Here is a 19,895-nt window from a genome sequence, read left to right on the forward strand (position 1 = left end):
AATATGCTCCTATCACCTTGTGCTCCATATGTAAGCTATCCATTCCAGCCCAAAACTGCTCTAAAATGCTCCAAAACGCACTTTCTTGCCAACTTTGTCATTTAGACCTACAAACACACGAAAATGGCTTATATCACTATAATAAACAGAAACTAACTATGAAAATGCAAGAAAACAAGCTAACTAAGTTGCATAAATATGCTCATATCAATGTGAACAACGAATTATGCCCATGCGTGTTCATAAAGAAGTCACATTTTGGATTTGCAATCGTTGCAGTTTATGTCGATGACATAAACCTCATTGGGACTCCCACAGAGCTTGAGGAAATTGCTGCACACTTGAAATCAGAATTTCAGATGAATGATCTTGGGAAAATTCGATACTGTCTCGGCCTGGTGATCGAGCATTGCTCGGATGGAATCTTAGTACATCAATCGAACTATACCCAAAAGGTGTTGCATCGTTTTAGTGAGGATAAAGTCAAGCCTTTGAGTACACCCATGGTCGTTCGGACTCTAGATGCTAAACGAGATCCTTTCCGTCCAAAGGAGGATAAGGAAGAGATTTTGGAACCCGAAGTTCCTTACTTAAGTGCAATTGGGGCTTTATTATACTTGGCTCAATGCACTAAACCCGACATCTCCTTCGCTGTGAATCTATTGGCAAGATACAACAATGCGCCCACTTGCAGACACTGGAATGGTGTTAAAGACGCTTTTCGCTACCTCAAAGGTACAACGGATTTGGGCTTGTTCTATACCTGCGAATCTCCAAGTGTTGTTGCCCCCTATGGTACTCGGATTGATGCTCACCTTGTTGGTTACGCAGATGCTGGATATCTGTTTGACCCACATAGAGCACGTTCTCAAATGGGTTATGTCTTTACCGTTGGAGACACCGCTATATCTTGGAGGTCTACCAAGCAAACGCTAGTTGTGACTTCGTCTAACCATGCTGAGATTCTCGCCCTACATGAAGCATCACGTGAGTGCTTTTGGCTGAGAGAAGTTATGGGACATATTCGAAGCACTAGAGGTCTTACATCAGTCGTTGACTTTCCTATGACGATCTTTGAAGATAATGCAGCATGTATCGAGTAGTTGAAGAAGGGATACATCAAGGAAGACAACATCAAGCACATAGCGCCAAAGTTCTTTTACTCACACCAGCAGCAGCAGCATCCGAACATTAAAGTCAAGCAAATATGTTCCCAGGACAACCTGGCTGATCTCTTCACCAAGTTATTGCCCAAGTCTACTTTTCAGAAGCTCGTCCAAGGAATCTGTATGCGTAAATTATCTGAGTTGAATCGTTTGTAGTTCTTTTTTTTAGAAGTTATGTCTAACTCAGGGGAAGTATCTAGAAGCATACTCACATGATCTTAATATACTCTTTTTCCTACGATTAGGAGCATTTTCCCACTAGGTTTTTGCTACCTAACGAGGTTTTAATGAGGCACCCATCTTAGGATGATCATACTCCGTTGAGTTCACTACCTTCGTCTAGTTTGACGTTTGTTTAAGACATTATGCATACTTCTCACTTTTATCCTTAGTCTATGGGTTTTTCCCATGCCTTGGGTTTTACCATAGCGAGGTTTTGTAAGTTGTACTAAAAATGCATACTTCAAATAAATTTGAGACTCGCGATCACCCGTTATGCCGATGACTTCATCAACTATTCTACCTTATCTGCTAAAGATCTGATGCGATGGTTTGTTGAGTACTTACACACTCAAGGGGGAGTGTTGCAATCATATTTAGAATAGGAATGTGATTGTGTAAATCCTAATAGATATGGGAATGTATCTTATATTCCTATTAGGAGTAGATTACCTATTAAATGTTGTAATCCTAAAGGGAAAGGTTTTTACCTATCCTACTACTATAAATAAAGACACAATGGGGTGAATCAAACACACCTCACAATTAAATCAATCTCTTTTCTCTCTAACCATAGTCGGCCCCCTCTCTCTCTCTAAACCCTAGATTGTTCAATCAAATAGACCTACAACACTTTATGTAATTTCTTATTTATTTTTAGAACTTTATGCAATTTCAAATTTATTTTTTGTACTTTATTTAAACACATCAAATAAGATTACATAAACTCACCAAATAAAATTGCATAACCTCACCATATAAACTTAAAAAAAAAACACACTAAATAAGATTACTTAAACTCACCAAATAAACTTAAAAATAAAAAACACCAATTAAATTTACATAACCTCACCAAATAAATTAAAAAAAAAACACACTAAATAAAATTACATAAACTTAAAAAAAACACTTTATTCTTCAACCACAAGCTCAGTTTAATTATCTTCACCTTCTTGCAATCCCCACTGGTGCTCAATCAAGTCATTATGGCAGGTTATGTGCCAATATGGCTCTTGCACTGAAGTGTACCATTGAACGATCAATTCATTGTAACGTCCATCCCGTTCCAATGGCTCGTGTTGCACGGGATCTTTGGTCTGATCATGAGCACAGTAGATACATGTTCTTGAGTTGTTCATCGGATCCGGCTCGTAGTCATCGACAGCATCATAATCATACTCATCTTCCACAATCATGTTGTGAAGAATAATACACGTCATCATGATGGATCGAAGAGTCTCAACATCAAACATTCTAGCAACAACCTTGACAATCACCCAACGAGCTTGCATGATATCAAAACAACGCTCGACATCCTTCCTACACCCCTCTTGACATTTTTCGAAGTGTTTTTCTTTTTCACTCTGTGGATGTGACATTGTTTTGACAAACGTTGACCACCTTGGGTAAATGCCATTTGCAAGGTAGTATGGTCCCTCGTATTTATGACCATTAACCCAATATGTGCATCTCGGCGATTTTCCTTGCAGAAGTTCATCGAACACTGGAGATTAGGTAAGGACATTTAGGTCATTCATCGAACACTGGAGATTAGGTAAGGACATTTAGGTCATTCTGAGCTCCTGGAACACCAAAAAAAGCATGTCAAATCCATGTATCAAATGAAGCCACCGCTTCTAAAATGATACTTTTGGCTTATTTTCTGTCGCCATAAGCTCCTTGCCATGCACTTGGACAGTTTTTCCAAGTCCAGTGCATGCAGTCGATGCTTCTAATCATGTCAGGGAAGCCTCGCATCTCACCCTTCCTCAGAAGCCTTCGCATGTCCTTTGGCATGGGTTTCCGGAGGTACTCATTAGTGTAGAAGGCTTCAATTGCAGAGCAAAACCGCATCAGGGACTCCATAACAGTTGTTTTTCCCATCCTCGTGATCTCATCCACTTGATCTGTAGATGCTCCATATGCAAGCATTCACAAGGCAGCCGTAATTTTTTGCTCAGGAAAAAGACCTAGAACATGAAAAGCATCCTCTTTTTGCACAAAGTATGGATCATGCTTGCAAATAGCACTCATGATTTTGTCGAACAAACTTCTTTGCATTCTAAAACGACGTCTAAAAACATGATAAGGGAATACGCTATTAGGAATAAAATAATCTTCCAAGAGATCTTTACCTCGTATTTCCCTTTTTCTATCGAAGTTTGCGGTACGTCTAGGTTTGACTATCTGACCCACAGCTTCCATGACACGGCGGGAGGCCCTCTGCCTTCTATGGTTATCATCCTCATCCTCCTCCATTGCGAAAGCCTCATCTCCACCTTCCTTGAGATTGACCAGTTCTTCCTGTTGTGCCAACAACCTTTTCTGTTGCTCCTTAAGCTGTTTATACACTCTCCTTGAAGAAGACATTGTAAGAACTTAAGATTTGAAAACGATGAAGAAGGATTCTGAGCTAAAAATAAGGATTGAGTTTGGTGTGAGGATGGATGTAGGGATGTAGGGTTTATATGGACAAAAAAAAAGAAAGGATGAGGTTCTGGACAATGCCATATGGCACTACGTGATTGGTTGAAAATCTTATCGGAAATCTATCCACAAAATAGTACGTTCGGATAATGACACGTGGCGTGATAAGATTGGTTGAAAATCTTATCGTAATCTTGGCTAAATTATTGTAAACAGATAGCGACACATGGCGTGTCGGGATTGGTTGAAAATCTTAGTGGAAATCTATTCACAAAATAGTACGTTCGGATAATGACACGTGCCGTGATGAGATTGGTTAAAAATCTTATCCGAAATTAAAACTATTTTATTTATTTATTCTTTTAAAAAAAATTAAAATATTTTAAATGGGCTGGGTGCCAGCGCATTTTGTTGGGGTGGAGATCGTTTGTGCCAGCGCATTTTTTTAGGGATGGAGATGCATTTGGCCTATTACTGTTCATTGGGGTCTATCATTGTTCACTGAATGAATTAAATAGGTTGGGTGCTAACGCATTTTTTTAGGGGTGGAATTGCTCTGATAAACTCGTCTGCAGCCTAAAAATTTAACAAACCAAAGCATCAATCACGTTAAATTATAAATACCCATGAGCAAAAGTTGACCTTCATTATCAAGAATCTTTCATTATTTTTTGGACTGCTGGGTTTTGGCTCCCAGTACAAAGTAAAATCAAAGCAACTTTACATAGCGAATGATTTATAAACAAACGACTGCAAACTGCAATTTCTTTTTGCTTTCGTGTGAACAATGAAAGACTGATGGAAAGCAAAGACATACTTATTCACGAAGGCATCAAGATTAATTAATTAATTCAAAACATTTATTTATTTTATAGAAAAACATATAAATATATATATATATATATATACATATCTCTATTTTTTTTGTCAAAAAAAAATATATATATATATATATGTTATATATAATAAAGCCCTAACATTGTTCATAAGAACAGTATAATGACGGCATTGCCCCCGTTTTTCTGTTTAAATTGTTTTGTCTTTTTCTTTCTTGCACAGTGAAATGACCAAAAAGGCAGAACATACGTGCTGCTTTTATACGATAATGCGTTGTCATCTACTGTGCGTGTCGTCTCCCTTTTTCTCTAGTTCACAGCGATCGCAACCCCCCCCCCACTGTGCGTGTCGTCTCCTCTCTATTTGGTTTACCTTTTCACTGCCCGATAACTCTCGCTGCCTTTTTCTCTAGCTCACAGCGATCACCCCCCCCCCCCCAAAAAAAACCTTCAAACCTTCAAACCAACAAATTCAATTTCGCACCTCTCACACCTAATCTAAACCCTCACACCTATCCCTCGTGACTTCACTATCAAGTATTCGAGGTATGGAACTCTGAATCTTCCTTGACAAATCTTTTCACCTTTTCATTTGGGTTTTTTTGAATTTCAGAAAATATTCTCTTCCCAGGGTTCGATTTTTTTATTTTTATTTTTAATTTTAGTTGTTTTGTCCTAATTTTGATGAGAGCAATTTCACCTCTAAAAAAATACGCTAGCATCCAGCCCATTTAATCTACTAAGTGAACATTGATAGACCCCAATGAACAATAATAGGCCAAATGCATCTCCACCTCTAAAAAAATACGTTGGCACCCAGCCCATTTAAAATATTTAATTTTTTTAAAAGAATAAATAAATAAAATAGTTTTAATTTCGGATAGGATTTTTAACCAATCTCGTCATGCCACGCGTCATTATCCGAACGTACTATTTTGTGAATAGATTTCCGCTAAGATTTTCAACCAATCCCGACACGCCACATGTCATTATTTGTTTACAATAATTTAGCCAAGATTACGATAAGATTTTCAACCAATCTTGTCACGACACGTGTCATTATTCGAACGTACTATTTTGTGGATAGATTTCCAATAAGATTTTCAACCAATCCCGATGTGTCACGTGTCACTTCCTGTTTACAATAATTTAGCAAGATTTTGATAAGATTTTCAAACAATCACATAGTGCCATGTGGCATTGTCCAGAACCTCATCTTTTCTTTTTTGTCCATATAAACCCTACATCCCTACATCCATCCTCACACCAAACTCAATCCTTCTTTTTAGCTCCGAATCCTTCTTTATCGTTTTCAAATCTTGAGTTCTTATAATGTCTTCTTCAAGGAGAGTGTATAAACAGTTTGAGGAGTAACAGAAAGGGTTGTTGGCACAACAGGAATAATTGGTCAATCTCGAGGAAGGTGGAGATGAGGCTTTCACAATGGAGGAGGATGGGGATGATGACCATAGAAGGCAGAGGGCCTCATATTCCCTCCATGTCATGGAAGTTGTGGGTCAGATAGCCAAACCCAGAAGTGCCACAAACTTCGATAGAAAAAGGGAAATACGAGGTAAAGATCTCTTGGAAGATTATTTTATTCCTAACAGCGTATTCCTTGATCATGTTTTAGACGTCATTTTAGAATGCAACGAAGTTTGTTTGACAAAATCATGAGTGCTATTTGCAACCATGATCCATAGTTTGTGCAAAAAGATGACATTTTTCATGTTCTAGGTCTTTTTCCTGAGCAAAAAATTATGGTTGCCTTGCGAATGCTTGCATCTGGAGCATATGCAGATCAAGTGGATGAGATCGTGAGGATGGGAAAAACAACTGTTCTAGAGTCATTGATATGGTTTTGCTCTGCAATTGAAGCCCTCTACACCAATGAGTACCTCCGAAAACCCACACCAAAGGACATGCGAAGGCTTCTAAGGAATGGTGAGATACGAGGCTTCCTTGACATGATTGGAAGCGTCGACTACATGCACTGGACTTGAAAAAACTGTAAGTGAGTGGCAATGAGCTTATGGCGACAGAAAGTGAGCCAAAAGTATCATTTTGGAAGCGGTGGCTTCATTTGATACATGGATTTGGCATGCTTTTTTTGGTGTTCCAGGAGCTCAAAATGACCTAAATATCTTTGCCCAATCTCCACTGTTCGACGAACTGCTGCAAGGAAAATCACCAAGATGCACATATTGGGTTAATGGTCATAAATGCAAGGGACTATACTACCTTGCAGATGGCATTTACCCAAGGTGGTCAACATTTGTCAAAACAGTGCCACATTCACAGAGTGAAAAAGAAAAACACTTTGTAAAGAGGGGTGTAGGAAGGATGTCGAGCTTTGTTTTGGTATCCTGTAAGCTCGTTGGGCGATTGTCAGGGTTGCTACTAGAATGTTTAATGTCGAGGCTCTTCGATCCATCATGATGACGTGTATTATTCTCCACAACATTGTTGTGGAAGATGAGTATGATTATGATGTCATCGATGAACACGAGCCGGATCCAATGAACAACTCAAGAGCATGTATCTATTAATAAAAATAAATAAGAAATTACATAAAGTACTAAAAATAAAGACGAAATTACATAAGAAATTAAATAAAGTACTACATATAAATACGAAATTATACAAAGTCTCTGGAGTTAGGATATGTGGTGCTAGGATCTTCGTTGCTAGGATTTGTGTAGCTAGAACCCCCTCAACTTGTTTCCGCATCTCTTGCACGCCTCATTTGCACGATGTCTCTTTTTTCCAATGTCTAAAAATATTTTGAATTCGGAGACAGTCTTACTAAAGGCTTGTTCATAGTGTCACGATCTGCTTAAGCCATCCTTTATTCTCTAAACATCTCATTTTCTCGATTAAGTGCTTCTCTAATCATCTCGTTCTCTCAATTAACTATTTCTCTTTGTCTCTCAGCCGCCGTATCACGTCTCTCAGTAGTTGCTAATATTGCTGCCATAGCAGCAGCTTTTTCCTCATTTCTAGCCGTTTCCCACGCCATGCTCAGTTCACCTTGGCGAGCAAGTTTGTCCATATATTTAGTGTAGTCATTTTGGGAAGAACTACTTTTTTTCTTTAATGCCTTTTTACCTTGAGGCCTGAGGGACTGACGAGTCGGTTGGGTATCCGACACTTCTTCAACCGTCTTTTCCGTGTCTTCAAATGTGTCGCCTTTTTGTTCGGCTGTGTCTGCTTCTGGCGAACTGTGTAGACCCATGCCGTGCATGACAACTTCTGGACCAGTTGCCACAATTTTGTATTTGGGGCAATCTTTGACAATTTGCCAACATTCCCATCTGCTGAATGATTTGTTCTGGTTCTTTGCATTGTAGAATGCTTGTGCTTGTAGGGTCTATAAATGTGGGATAAGACAGCATTAAAAAATGCGGGTGTAACACAAATAAATAAATTGAAATATTGATGCGGGTGGAATGCATATAACTAAATAAAAATATTGTCACCTAATCCGCTAAACTTGTCCCACTATGCATATTACTGGAAGCATGAGAGATGACGTTTTTCCAACAAGTAAAGGATGCGTTGAGTTTTTTCCAACAACCTTGAAGACCTTGACTACTTCTGGCATGTTTTCCATGTACATCGCAAAACGCTTTCGTAATTTTACTCCACATTTCTCGCTTATCTATCTCATTACCTGTAATCGGGTCATGAGTAGTGTGAACCCAACATTCACATAGCATAACATCTTCAATGAGCTTCCACGAAGTAATTTTTTTCTCTAAAAGTGTAGAAAATATTGAAATGTAGAAAGTGTAGAATGTGTAGAAAATATTGAAATGTGGTGTAAGGTGGAAGATGAGGGTTAGGTATTTATAGAAATTTTTTTTCTTCATAATTTTTAATAATTTTTAATTTAGTTAATTAATTTGGACCGTTGGATTTGAAAAATATTCAAATCCAACAACCTATAAGGTGCCACGTGGCCAACGGTCATAATTCCAACCGTTATGTTTTTTTTTTAATTTTTGGGGGAAAAACGTGGACCGTTAATCTGTGATCGGACGGTCCAGATCAAAATTCAAATTCAAATTTTTTTGACCGTTGGTAATCCAACGGCCCAGGCCGGGCCATATAGCCTCCCCATCTGATGGTTGAGTGCGCCTGCGCATGCGAGACCCTGTCTAATTCCTTGTCGGCTACTCGCGCCCAGTCGGGCTTGCTTGCCACGCGCCTGGCGCAAAATAAAATTGAACTTCCGTCCAACGCCACGTTGGCGTCAGCATGGCATCATATAGGTTGATCCATGCATCTATCGATTTTGGGCTGGCCTAAAGACTAGCTTGTGTTGGGTGCCAGCCTATCTGTTGGGCTGGAGTGGAAAGCCTGGGTGCCTGGCCATTATTTTGGCTGGGTGCTGGCGTATCAGTTCCCTGGTGGAACTGCTCTGATTAGATTTTGAAATTTCTTTTTTCCCAAATCCACATCGACATGGGTTTATGGTTGTTTTAAGGAAGTGGAAGAAGACAATGGCATCTGCTTAACTCAAATCTTTTCTTTCAATGGTAAATTAAAAATAAGCAAGCGTATGCGAAGTTGGAGGAATCAGCAGTTGAAGTTGAGCACTTGCCTTTGAAGGCACAAAAAGGGGGTGTCTGGTAAAGGATCACCTCACCTCACCTTTATATATATTTTATGTTGAAATTTGGTTTTATTTTCTTATTTGGATTTTCAGATTGAGTAAAGTTTGATGCTTTATGTGTTTAAGTGGGCGTGTGATTTTTTTTCAAGTCATATTTTAAGCGATTTGTTTTTGTACACGGTATGAGTCAGTAAACATAATGACAGGAAGAAGACTATGGTTTAGATAAAACAAGTTAATTTGCAGTCTTCTGTTAAGATCATATGTATTTATAGTGTTCTGAAAAGATTATTTGTGTTCCTATTCTTTGCTAGAATGCTTTTGCATAAATTTCTTACATTTCTACACATCTATTCTAATCTCATGTATATTTGCTTGCAATTTTGTAGCGGAATGAAGATAGATCCTATCCGAAGTTTATTACCTTTTCAGTCGATTGAAGGGTTGATAACATCCATAAAGGTTAGAGATGAAGCGTTTGATGAAGGCAAGCCATCTTTGTAGACTTTTCAGCTCATGCAAGTTCCTTGGCTCAAGCACGCTTTGAATGGCCTTGATCTTTGACTGGTCCACTTCAATGCCATGGTGCTTGACAATGAAATCGAGGAACTTCCCAAAAATGACGCCAAATGCACGCTTCAACGGGTTCATTTTGAGGTTGTAGTGTCGTAGTTTGACGAACAACATTCATAAATCCTTCAAGTGATCGGATCTTTTCTTGGTCTTGACAACTACGTCATCTACGTAACATTCTACGTTTTTGCGTAGCATGTCATTGAAGATTTTTTGCATTGCACGTTGATATGTAGCCCCAACGTTTTTCAAGCCAAATGGCATTACCTTGTAGCAGTAAATACCTTTTGGAGTACGGAAGGCTATTAGTTCCTCGTCTTCGGTAGCCATGCGGATTTGATTGTATCCATATGAGCTATCCTTGAATGATAGTGCCTCATGGCTAGTGGTCGCATCCACTATGATTTCGATGATTGGCAAAGGAAAGTCATCATTCGAGCAAGCATCGTTGAGGTCTCGGAAGTCTACGTAAACATGTATTTGTCCAGATTTTTTAAGGAAAATGACGATGTTGGAGATCCATTTAAGGTATTGTACCTCTCGAATGAAGCTAAGGATCAATAACGTCTTTGAGTTTACTTTATCGGCTGTGTTCCAGGCTTAACTGCAAGACGATGCACAGCGATGGTAGGGTTAAGGCCGGGCATTTCTTTGTAGGTCCAAGTAAAGACGTCTTTGTACTCCAAGAGCAGTTGGTAGTAATCCTCGATCTCATTCGCACTTAGCAGTGCACTTACGAAGATAGGCTTCGGTTTCTTGCTTGTGCCTAGATTGAGCTCCTTAAGATCATCAACCATGGCTTGCCCCCCATCCTCGAGTTGTGGTGGCACCTCAGTGATGTCCTCCTCGTGATGTGGAAGACGTCTTGGACCTCTTCTTAAGTGTCATCCTATTGAGCTTGTTGGCGTGAAGATTGGCTAGTGTGGATGATGGTGCGTCTCATTACCTTCAGTGGACCTTTTGTGTCAACCTCCAAGGTTGCTTGGCGTTTCATCTTTGAAGGAATCGAGCTTCGAACGTTACCTTTTCTACTAGACTGTCAAGCTTTTCTTCATTTGGCTTTGTCTTCCTCTTTCTAGAAGGCTTCTTGGTTTCTTTAAGTGCTTTCAAGGCCGACCGTCATGGAGGAGAGCTAGTTGTGTTGCTTTGTTTCTTGGGTTTTGACAACCTTTTGAATACAGAGATTTGAGGTGTTGGCATGTTAAGCCGTTTGAAGATAGAAGTTTCGTCTTGACCACCAATACGATCAAGTGCCAAAATTCTGGGTTTTGAACGACTCAACCTATCGAAGACTGACATTCGAGGGGTGAGTTCAGGCTTCTCTTGATCTTTTTCAACACTTACACTGATGTGTTGAGTGCTAGCATTTTTCACTTTGCTTGAAATCTTCACGGGTGTATTTGGTGTGAAGCCAAGCCTAACTTTATTGTTGTCAACTTCGTAACCATGCTCCTTCAACATCTTTAGAGCCTCGGTAAGGTCATGTTCTTTGTTGTTGACGGTATTTGCATTCTTTTTTCCAAGATTTGAAGAGGAGGCGAAATCGTACCCAGCCTTTGACATGAGTTTGTAGGCTTTTGGGTCAAAACCTTCTTCAGTCCTTTTGGTTGGAAGAGATTTTGGTTCTGCCCCATTTGGCAGGGGTTTTACAAAACCTTATGATGGTTTTGAAACTTTAGCGTTGCCTAGCTGTGTAAGAGGTAAAACTTCATTTATCTTGAGCAACTTTACATCATCCTTGTGTAGCTGTTTGTTGGCTTTGCTTGCTCCAGTTTCAAATGGGAATTGCCCATTCTTTCTTCTCGACATGGGGATGTATCGGAAGACAAGTGTGTTTGATCATTTTGAGGGTGTCACACTCCCTTTGGTTGTTGTGGGTTTGGCAGGCTCATCATCGTCTTTGTTTGAAGATGGCACGGCTTCCCCTTCTTACTTCTTGGGCACGACTTTCCACTCTTGCTTTTTGGGTGCGGCTTTGCCAGTGGATTTGATCTCCTTTGGAGGAGCTTCGGGCACTGATAGGAGCATATTTATGCGACTTAGTTAGCTTGTCTTCTTGCATTTTCATAGCTCGTTTCTACTTATTATAGTGTTTTAAGCTATTTTAGTGTGTTTGTAGGTCTAATTGGTAAAGTTGGCAAGAATGTGTAATTTGATGCATTTTGAAGCACTTTTGGGCTGAATTGGATTGCATGCATGTGGAGCACAAGGAATGGACGTTTTTGAAGATCAAATGAAGTTATGAACGTGCTAAAGAGATGGAGAAATCGATTCAAGACTTGGAAGATGAATACTCAGCTGTAAGGGCACCTAAATCCCTTCTAGAAGGCCTATCCCTTCACTTAAACACATGCCGCACCACCCTTTCTAGAAGCCCTAGAAAGGTGGCGCCCCAAAGCTTTCTAGAAGCTTAAGAACCTGCCACAAGACTTCATTTCTAGAAACCCTAAATAGGTGCCGCACCTTATACTTTTATAAGCCTAAAAATCTGCCACAAACCCTAGTTCTTTTCCACCTTGGATTGGGCCAAGCCTTTTTCTACAAAACCCTAGCCTTTTCCCATCAGGATTTGTGAAAACCCTAGCCTATAAATATAAGTTTTTTAGCCAAAATTCGTACACCATCCCCTTACCATCAAAACACATCTTGCCGCACCCTTCATTCACCATTCTTGCGATCCATACAATTCCATACACATTCAGCCGCAACATTTCACCCTCATCAACCATCATTCATCATCCTACACAAGAATACACAATCCATCATCCCCAAAACCACCAACCACACCTTATGCCGCAGCAAGGAAGAAGGAGGAGAGCCCTTGGACGTGCTTGCCATTCGAGTTAGAGTTGCTGGAACATTTTAGGTGTAATCTTTCTTTTGTTTTCAATTTTTAAATTCAATAATCTTTGTTTTGTGAGTATGAGGAACTAAACCCCTCTTAGGTAGGGGGAATTTTGAAACCATGGCTATATTTGCAATATGATTTGATTACATCCAGTTGTGATTTCATGAATTGTGAATTCAATTTACTTATCTGTTTGAATTAAAACTTGTTTGTGTATGTGGGTTGAGAGTGCACACTTAATTTGCATGCATAAATATGATGCTAGGATATAAGGGAGTTTCACCTAATCGTTATGAGCTTATATTCATAAGTAGTAAATGTTGTTAGTCACAATCATGTTAAGTAAATTCCTGGCATAAGTATCATGCGCTTTCATAGTTACGAATGCCTTGTCAACACTTATGATTTTCATAGAACTTAATGATCTTTGATTGTTTCTCTATTATGCGCTTTCATGTAGGGAACTTTTGAGGAATAATTTAATTGCGATGCGCTATTTCCATTCAATTCAATGACTTAAGGAAAATCTGAGGGTTAATTTAAGCGTACCTAATTAACTTGGGGTGTTAAGGTTCATGGTTCATTGAAAAAGCAACTGGAAATTGTTTTGTATGCAAGTGTGTCATGTGTGGAGAAAGACCTTCTAGCTAGCCCTTCATCCATAGTTTTTCCCAAATTCGTGCAAGTCTGCCTAGTTTTAATTTATGCTTAGTTTTACTTTATTTTCGTCCAAAACCAAATTCCCCTTTACTTTAGTGTGTCTAATTAATTAGAATCTGTCCTAATTGTGTTTTTAAGTGTTTGGAGTTAAGTTAAAACCAATTTTCGTCCAAAATTATGTTTAGAGTCAGAAACTGCCCAGTTTGTGTTTTTAGGCAGTTTTGAGTGTTTTTAGCTTATTTTGAGTCTTGTGAACTTGTTTTGAGTCTTTTAAGTCTAGTTAAGTGTTTTAAAGCTTAGTTTTATCTATTTGAGTCAGTTTAAAGTGTTTTAGCAATCCCTCATAATCCCCGGTTTAAGAACGATCCCTACTTACATATATACTACAATTGTCAAAAGAGGGTTTAATTTGTGTGTTAAGTTAATTTTCGCATCAGGCACCATTTCTTTATCCATGTAGAACTTGGTGTTCCTGAAGTGTGATTCAGCTTCAGTGAATGGCTTGGTGTCGCCTTGTATCACCTTCCCTCATTCTCGATGGAATTTTAAGAATTGGCGGAGGATGGATGGCATTACTCCATTTTATGGATCCAAGGCTTTCCTAAGGGCAAGCTGTAGGAAGTTCGTGCATCAATTATGTGAAATAGCGTGCTTGACTTGAGTTCGCCAGTGGTCATCTCGGCTCGGATCATACCCATCGCTCTTTGTCCTCCTTGGTTAAAACCTTATATTAGGAGGGGGTTTCAGGATAGTTCATCTACCTTAATACCGATTATGGTCATTGTTGATTTTGGCATGATGTTTATGGCTAATCCACCATCCACAAGCATGCGGTTGACTTTATGCTCTCTCACGTACCCAGAGATGAAAATAAGACGGTTGTGAGGCTTTGACCCTAGTAGTAAGTCTTCGTCAGTGAAGTTGATTGTGTCATTGGTGGCACAGCATGTGGCATATTCATGTGGCCAAAGTTTTATGCCTTCGTCCTTACTTTCTTCCACCTCGTGGTCGTCGGGACTCGCCAAGATCGCTACTAGTGCTCTTCGTATCTCCTTGGGCAATCGCAGCGCTTCATCGATTCTAAAGTGTGTTGACAAGCCTTCTTTGGGCGTGAAGGTCTTCTCTTCCTTGATGGTGATAGCTTTGCCTTTCGAGGGCTCTTCTATCTTTATTTCAACCATGTGGCAAGCAACGGTAGTGCACTATCGGAAGAAACCCTTCAGGAAGTACCCATGCAAGGAGACGGGAATGCATGGCTCTTACTCCATAGGTTCCCTAGTGTACGTTGGCTTAGCAACTCTTACATTTCTTTTAGGCTTCCTAATGTTGTGGCGGCGGTGCATTCTCCCTTGCTCCACCTTTGGCCATGTGACTTGTGGTCTTGGCTTCCTTGTCTTTTTGTAGGTCACCAGCGTCTAACCTTTTTCATCGTCGATAGGTGCATCTTGGTCCTTTACCCCCAGCGATGGTTGTGCAGAAATTGTCGGGCAGCTTGAGCATGGACGAGAGTGGGCATGCATCACTTGGAGAGGCACGAGATCGAATGATCCAAACACAATCGTAGTAGCGTAAGGATTAAGCGTTTGCTAACCGGATGACTCATGATACGATGGTATTTGCAGTACCTAGGATCGTTAACGCGATTCATCTCTTCAAGGCGCTTACATTTAGGTAGCTCGATTACTTTCTTCTCCAAAAGTTCGTCTAGCATTGCGGCCACGTTAGAGTCCGAAAAAGGGTACGTCTTCTACTCATGTTCCCTCAAGGTTTTTTTGTACCTATCTTGGGTGCGAGAAGGCTCACCTCTCCTCATCTCCTTCGTTTTGTTTCTGAATGAGATCTTAACGGGTGCGGATGAGGGCTTGATGGGGGTAGCATTGACAGTAAAAGCTTCATTGGTGGGCTTCTTCCTAGTCTTGTCCATCTTCGGAATAAACACCTTGTCCTTTTTTAAGTCGGTGATTGGCTCTTTTTCCCATGATTGGCGATACTCAACTCCATGTTGTGGGATCGAGTTGCCAACTCCTCAAACGTTCTTGGTTTTATACCTTGGAGGATGTAATGTAACCCCTAGTGCATGCCTTGAACACACATCTCAATGGCGGAGGTTTCAGAAAGCCGATCTTTACAATCTAGACTTAATGAACGTCATCTGTTGATGTAGTCGAAGACAGGTTCGTCCTTCCACTGCTTTGTACTTGTCAGCTCCAGCATGCTTACTGTGCAGCGAGTACTGTAGAAGCGGTTGAGGAATTCTCTTTCAAGCTGATCCTAGTTGTTGATAGATTCGGGCATAAGGTCGATGTACCAGTCAAATGCTTTACCTTTCAGTGAGCGCACAAATTGCTTGACGAGGTAGTCTCCCTTCGTCCCAGCATTGTTGCAAGTTTCGATGAAATGGGCAATATGTTGTTTGGGATTGCCCTTTCCATTGAATTGCATGAATTTTGGCGGCTGATAACCCTTTAGCATCCTCAAGGTGTCAATCTTCTTAGAGTAAGGCTTTGAATACAACAAAGAGTCATGTGAGCTCCCTTCATAGTGCGTCTTGATGGTGCTAGCGATCATCTCCTACAGCTGCTCGATAAAGAGATATCCTATGAGCGTCGTTGCTTGGTCCAGCTTCTCCTCGGCTTTTTCTATTGGAGGCTCATCATCTTCTTCAGTTTGCTTCTTTTGTAGGTCAACCTTTGGGTCACGGTCAACTTTTTCGTCATGTTGCACCTCTAGTCAGCTAACGAGTATGGCAATTTGCAAGTTCTTTTCCTCTATGGTTGCAGTTGCTTTATTCATTTAAGCATGCTGCTCCTCGATGGAAGTTGCACCTGTAGTCATGACTTGCATGGCTACGGGATATGAGCTGCTACTTGAGTCGGCATCAGAAGTCAATGACTCGGAGTACCTCCTTAGGCTTTCTTCCTTTGGCGCCCTTAGCGAGGCTAGGGTGATCACAGGCTCATGCCTTGGGTGCTCTTATTCATTCGGTAGAGTTGATGTAGGGGTGGAAGGCACGGCAGAGAGAGCTCTTGCCTTACTTCTCGTTATGACACCCAAAGAGCCACCACTTGCGGCAAGGATGTTCTTGTTCTTTGCATTGGTTGCAAGAACAGCTTGATCATTTCTTGATGCCATGTATTTTTCTTATGGATTTGAAGACAGAGATGTCCTACTGGGCGTGCCAAATTTGTAAACACGAAAATTATGTAACAAATGAAACGAAAACATGTGTACAAAATATATTTGTATTGATTTGAATTTGTAGGTTACAATCTCTGTTTACAATTTTGCTTTAATTCAGTCTTCAAATTTGACGTAGATGCGTAGGTTTCCAAGGATCGCCATGACTTGATCTTGGACGAACGATCAAACGGTTGCTTCAAGTTTTGAGCTTTAAACGATGCATGGATGGTTTTCACCTCAAAGCTATGGCAAAGGTAGTGTTGGTGTAGTATTTCGTTGATTTAAGGGTCTTGGTGACTTGATCTTGAAACAAACGTTGTTACAAGTTTTGAGCTTACAACAAAATCTTAAAGAAGTCGGCATAAGTGCTTGTTGATTCTTCAAGGAGAGTGCTTCGGCTTTGCTCAAAAGAAAGCTTCGGCTTTGGTTGTACGTTTTTTGAAGAGAGCTTTGGCAGCGTATTTGTCTTCAAAAATTTGTGCAGAGGTTCTCCTTGTGTGCATTTTTCAACCCCCTTGTGTGTCTTGGGTCCTTGTATGTATAGACTTCCGAAGCCATGCCTTTGGATGGATTTGGCCTTGATTTGTGTCTTGATTCGTCCATGGGAGAATTTGTGTCTTAATTTCAGCCACCTTCCTCATATTGGCCGAAATTTATAGGCTTTGTTGCCTATTTGTGAGCAATCTTCAATTCTTGCTTGTTTTGTGAAGATGCTTTGGCTTTATTTCTGGTTTTGAGAGATTTTGGGCCCCTTGCCGATTTTAAGGGGGATTTTCTCATTTTTGCCTAATTTTGGGAATGTTTTACACTTCCTTTGCTTGATTTGTGCCACATGTCATTGATGACTTGTTCATTTGTGATGAGTCATATGCCACATGGAGCTTTGTAATGCATCATTTGTATGCAACGAAATTTACATGTCTGCACATTCATAGTAATTATTTAAATAAATATTGAATTACATACAGTAACAATTATAATTATAATTTAATATTTAAATAACTATGAATATATAACTATTATGTTGTAATAAATATTTAAATATTTAAATTATTGGTAAATATTCATATAACTATTATTAATATGTAGTAATATGCAAGCGTATACGAGGTTGGAGGAATCGGCAGTTGAAGTTAAGCATTGGCCTTTGAAGGCACAAAGAGGGGGTGTCTAGTAAAGGATCACCTCACATCACCTTTTTCTCTTCTTCTTTTTTTTTTTTTTTTTTTTTTTTTTGTTTAAATTTGGTTTTATTTTTTTATTTGGATTTTCAGATTGAGTAAAGTTTGATGCTTTATGTGTTTAAGTAGGTGTGTGATTTTTTTTCAATTCATATTTTAAGCGATTAGTTTTTGTACACAGTATGAGTCTGTAAACATAATGATAGGAAAAAGGCTATGGTTTAGATAAAACATGTTAATTTGTAGTCTTCTGTTAAAATCATCTCTATTTATAGTGTTCTAAAAAGATTATTTGTGTTCCTATTCTTTGCTAGAATGTTTTTGCATAAATTTTCATACATTTCATACATTTCTACACATATATTCTAATCCCACGTATATTCTTTTGCAGTTTTGTAGTGGAATGAAGATAGGTCATATCCAAAGTTCATTACCTTTTCAGTCTAATAAAAAGATCAGAGTCCGTGTATGCAAAATTTGGAGACCTAAAGTTATAGGAAAGGATATTATGTTTGGCAATCTTCAATGTATATTGGTTGATGAAATGGTAAGAATTTTGTTTTTTTAGGTTTTTAATTTTGATAATACCATGATCCATGAATTTATCAATAATGTTGACCTAAATTTGGCAGAAAAAGGTATATATATTTTAGTTATTCGCAAACATATAGGTGACCTTTCCTAAGAAATGGAAGAAATTAGATATCTACATTAAATGGTTATTAATTAAAAAATAAGTAATAAAGCAAATTTGAAAATATATGTTGAATAGGTTTAAAATTATGATCGTTACCAAAAAATTTTGAATGAGATTTAGAGGAAGACCAGATAGATTGTTCTCCACTCTTCTTCTTATCTCCCAAATAAGAAATGTCATCACTCCGTCTTAAAAACATCTTCCTGGTCATCATTGCCAATGCTTGAATTAGATAAGAAGGAAGGCCTACTAGATTTCTCTTCAAACCTCATATCACCAAAATGACTTTACACCAGTGTTGCTCGACTGTCTCTTCACACGCACTTCACCCATAGGATTGCATTTGGAAGGCCTACTTGATTTATCATCTGATCTCATATAACCCAAATAAGGTGTTTTATCAGGTTTCGTTCCAGTTTGCACCAAACTTACATACACATTAGTGTTGCTGGACTCTCTTTTCGTACTCACTTCACTTAAAGAGTCATGATTTTATTAACTGTTGTATGATATGTTTGTCTAGATTATACTTCTCAACTATTGTGTAACAATATATTAATCATTATTAATAGCTTGCAGATTCTTAAATTCTCTTATAAATGAATAAGAAAATCATTTTATTGGATTATATATATATATATATATTTTTTTTACTTTAAATGATGTATTGTTCATATTTATCTTCCTAATTTTTTTAATTTATTTTTAATCATGTAGAAATATGCAATTCAAGCCTCTGCAAAAGAAATGGATTATGAGTACGTTGCTCCAAAAATTAAATCTAATCATATTTATGAGATCACACACTTTTCTATCAGTCATTGTAAACCATCTTACAAAATTGTCCCCCATGACGCGCAAGTGTGCTTCAATACAAAAACAAAATTTGAAGAGTTACCAGATGTTCATCCACACATTCCCTCACATTAGTTTTACTTACTTGATTATTCTCAGTTGTCTTCTCGTATCGATCGATATGATATTCTCACAAGTAATTGTACGTGTGTGTGTGTGTGTATATATATATATCAGTTTAGTATCATTTTGTCAATATCTTTTTAAGCATTTTGAGATCTGACTACAATCTTTGGACAAATTTTGAGATGTTCTGGGACGCATCATTGCAATAAAGCCTTTGGAGGACAGAATGATCGGTAATGAGAGAATCGAGAAAATATGCGAAGTTAAGTTGCAAAATATCAGGTAAATAATATATCAAGACATCAAAATTTCTTAAAATAGCTGCACATCTTATTCAAAATGCTATTTTTTTTTCTTAATATCCATTCACTTAGGAAAGAAGATGTTAACCTGACGCTGTGGTGACACTGCAAGGACCTTTGATTTCAAAGCTCTGGAACACTTGACACCACCAGTTTTAGGTGTTTTTACAAGCCTTAAGGCTAAACGATTCAAAGGTATGAAAATTTTCGATTCTATTTTCAATTGTTCATATTTATTGTATAAAATAATGATTTAATTCCTCATCT

General features: G+C 38.8%; 2 protein-coding genes across 2 annotated transcripts; one reads left to right on the plus strand and one right to left on the minus strand.

Moving 5' to 3' along the window:
* Positions 1-2,320: 2,320 nt before the first annotated feature.
* LOC139190877 (uncharacterized) lies at positions 2,321-3,755 on the minus strand. The gene is made up of 3 exons (XM_070811368.1): positions 3,521-3,755; positions 3,149-3,292; positions 2,321-2,889 (listed from the first exon to the last, which is right to left on the minus strand). The coding sequence occupies exons 1-3, from the start codon at positions 3,753-3,755 to the stop codon at positions 2,321-2,323; spliced, it is 948 nt and encodes a 315-aa protein (XP_070667469.1).
* A 2,336-nt stretch (positions 3,756-6,091) lies between these two features.
* Positions 6,092-7,197, plus strand: LOC139190878 (uncharacterized). The gene is made up of 4 exons (XM_070811369.1): positions 6,092-6,221; positions 6,386-6,592; positions 6,771-6,912; positions 7,041-7,197. Exons 1-4 carry the CDS (start codon positions 6,092-6,094, stop codon positions 7,195-7,197), a joined length of 636 nt encoding a protein of 211 aa, XP_070667470.1.
* Positions 7,198-19,895: the final 12,698 nt, after the last annotated feature.

Source organism: Malus domestica, chromosome 13 (assembly GCF_042453785.1).
Source record: "Malus domestica chromosome 13, GDT2T_hap1".
In the NCBI taxonomy this organism is placed as follows: domain Eukaryota; kingdom Viridiplantae; phylum Streptophyta; class Magnoliopsida; order Rosales; family Rosaceae; genus Malus; species Malus domestica.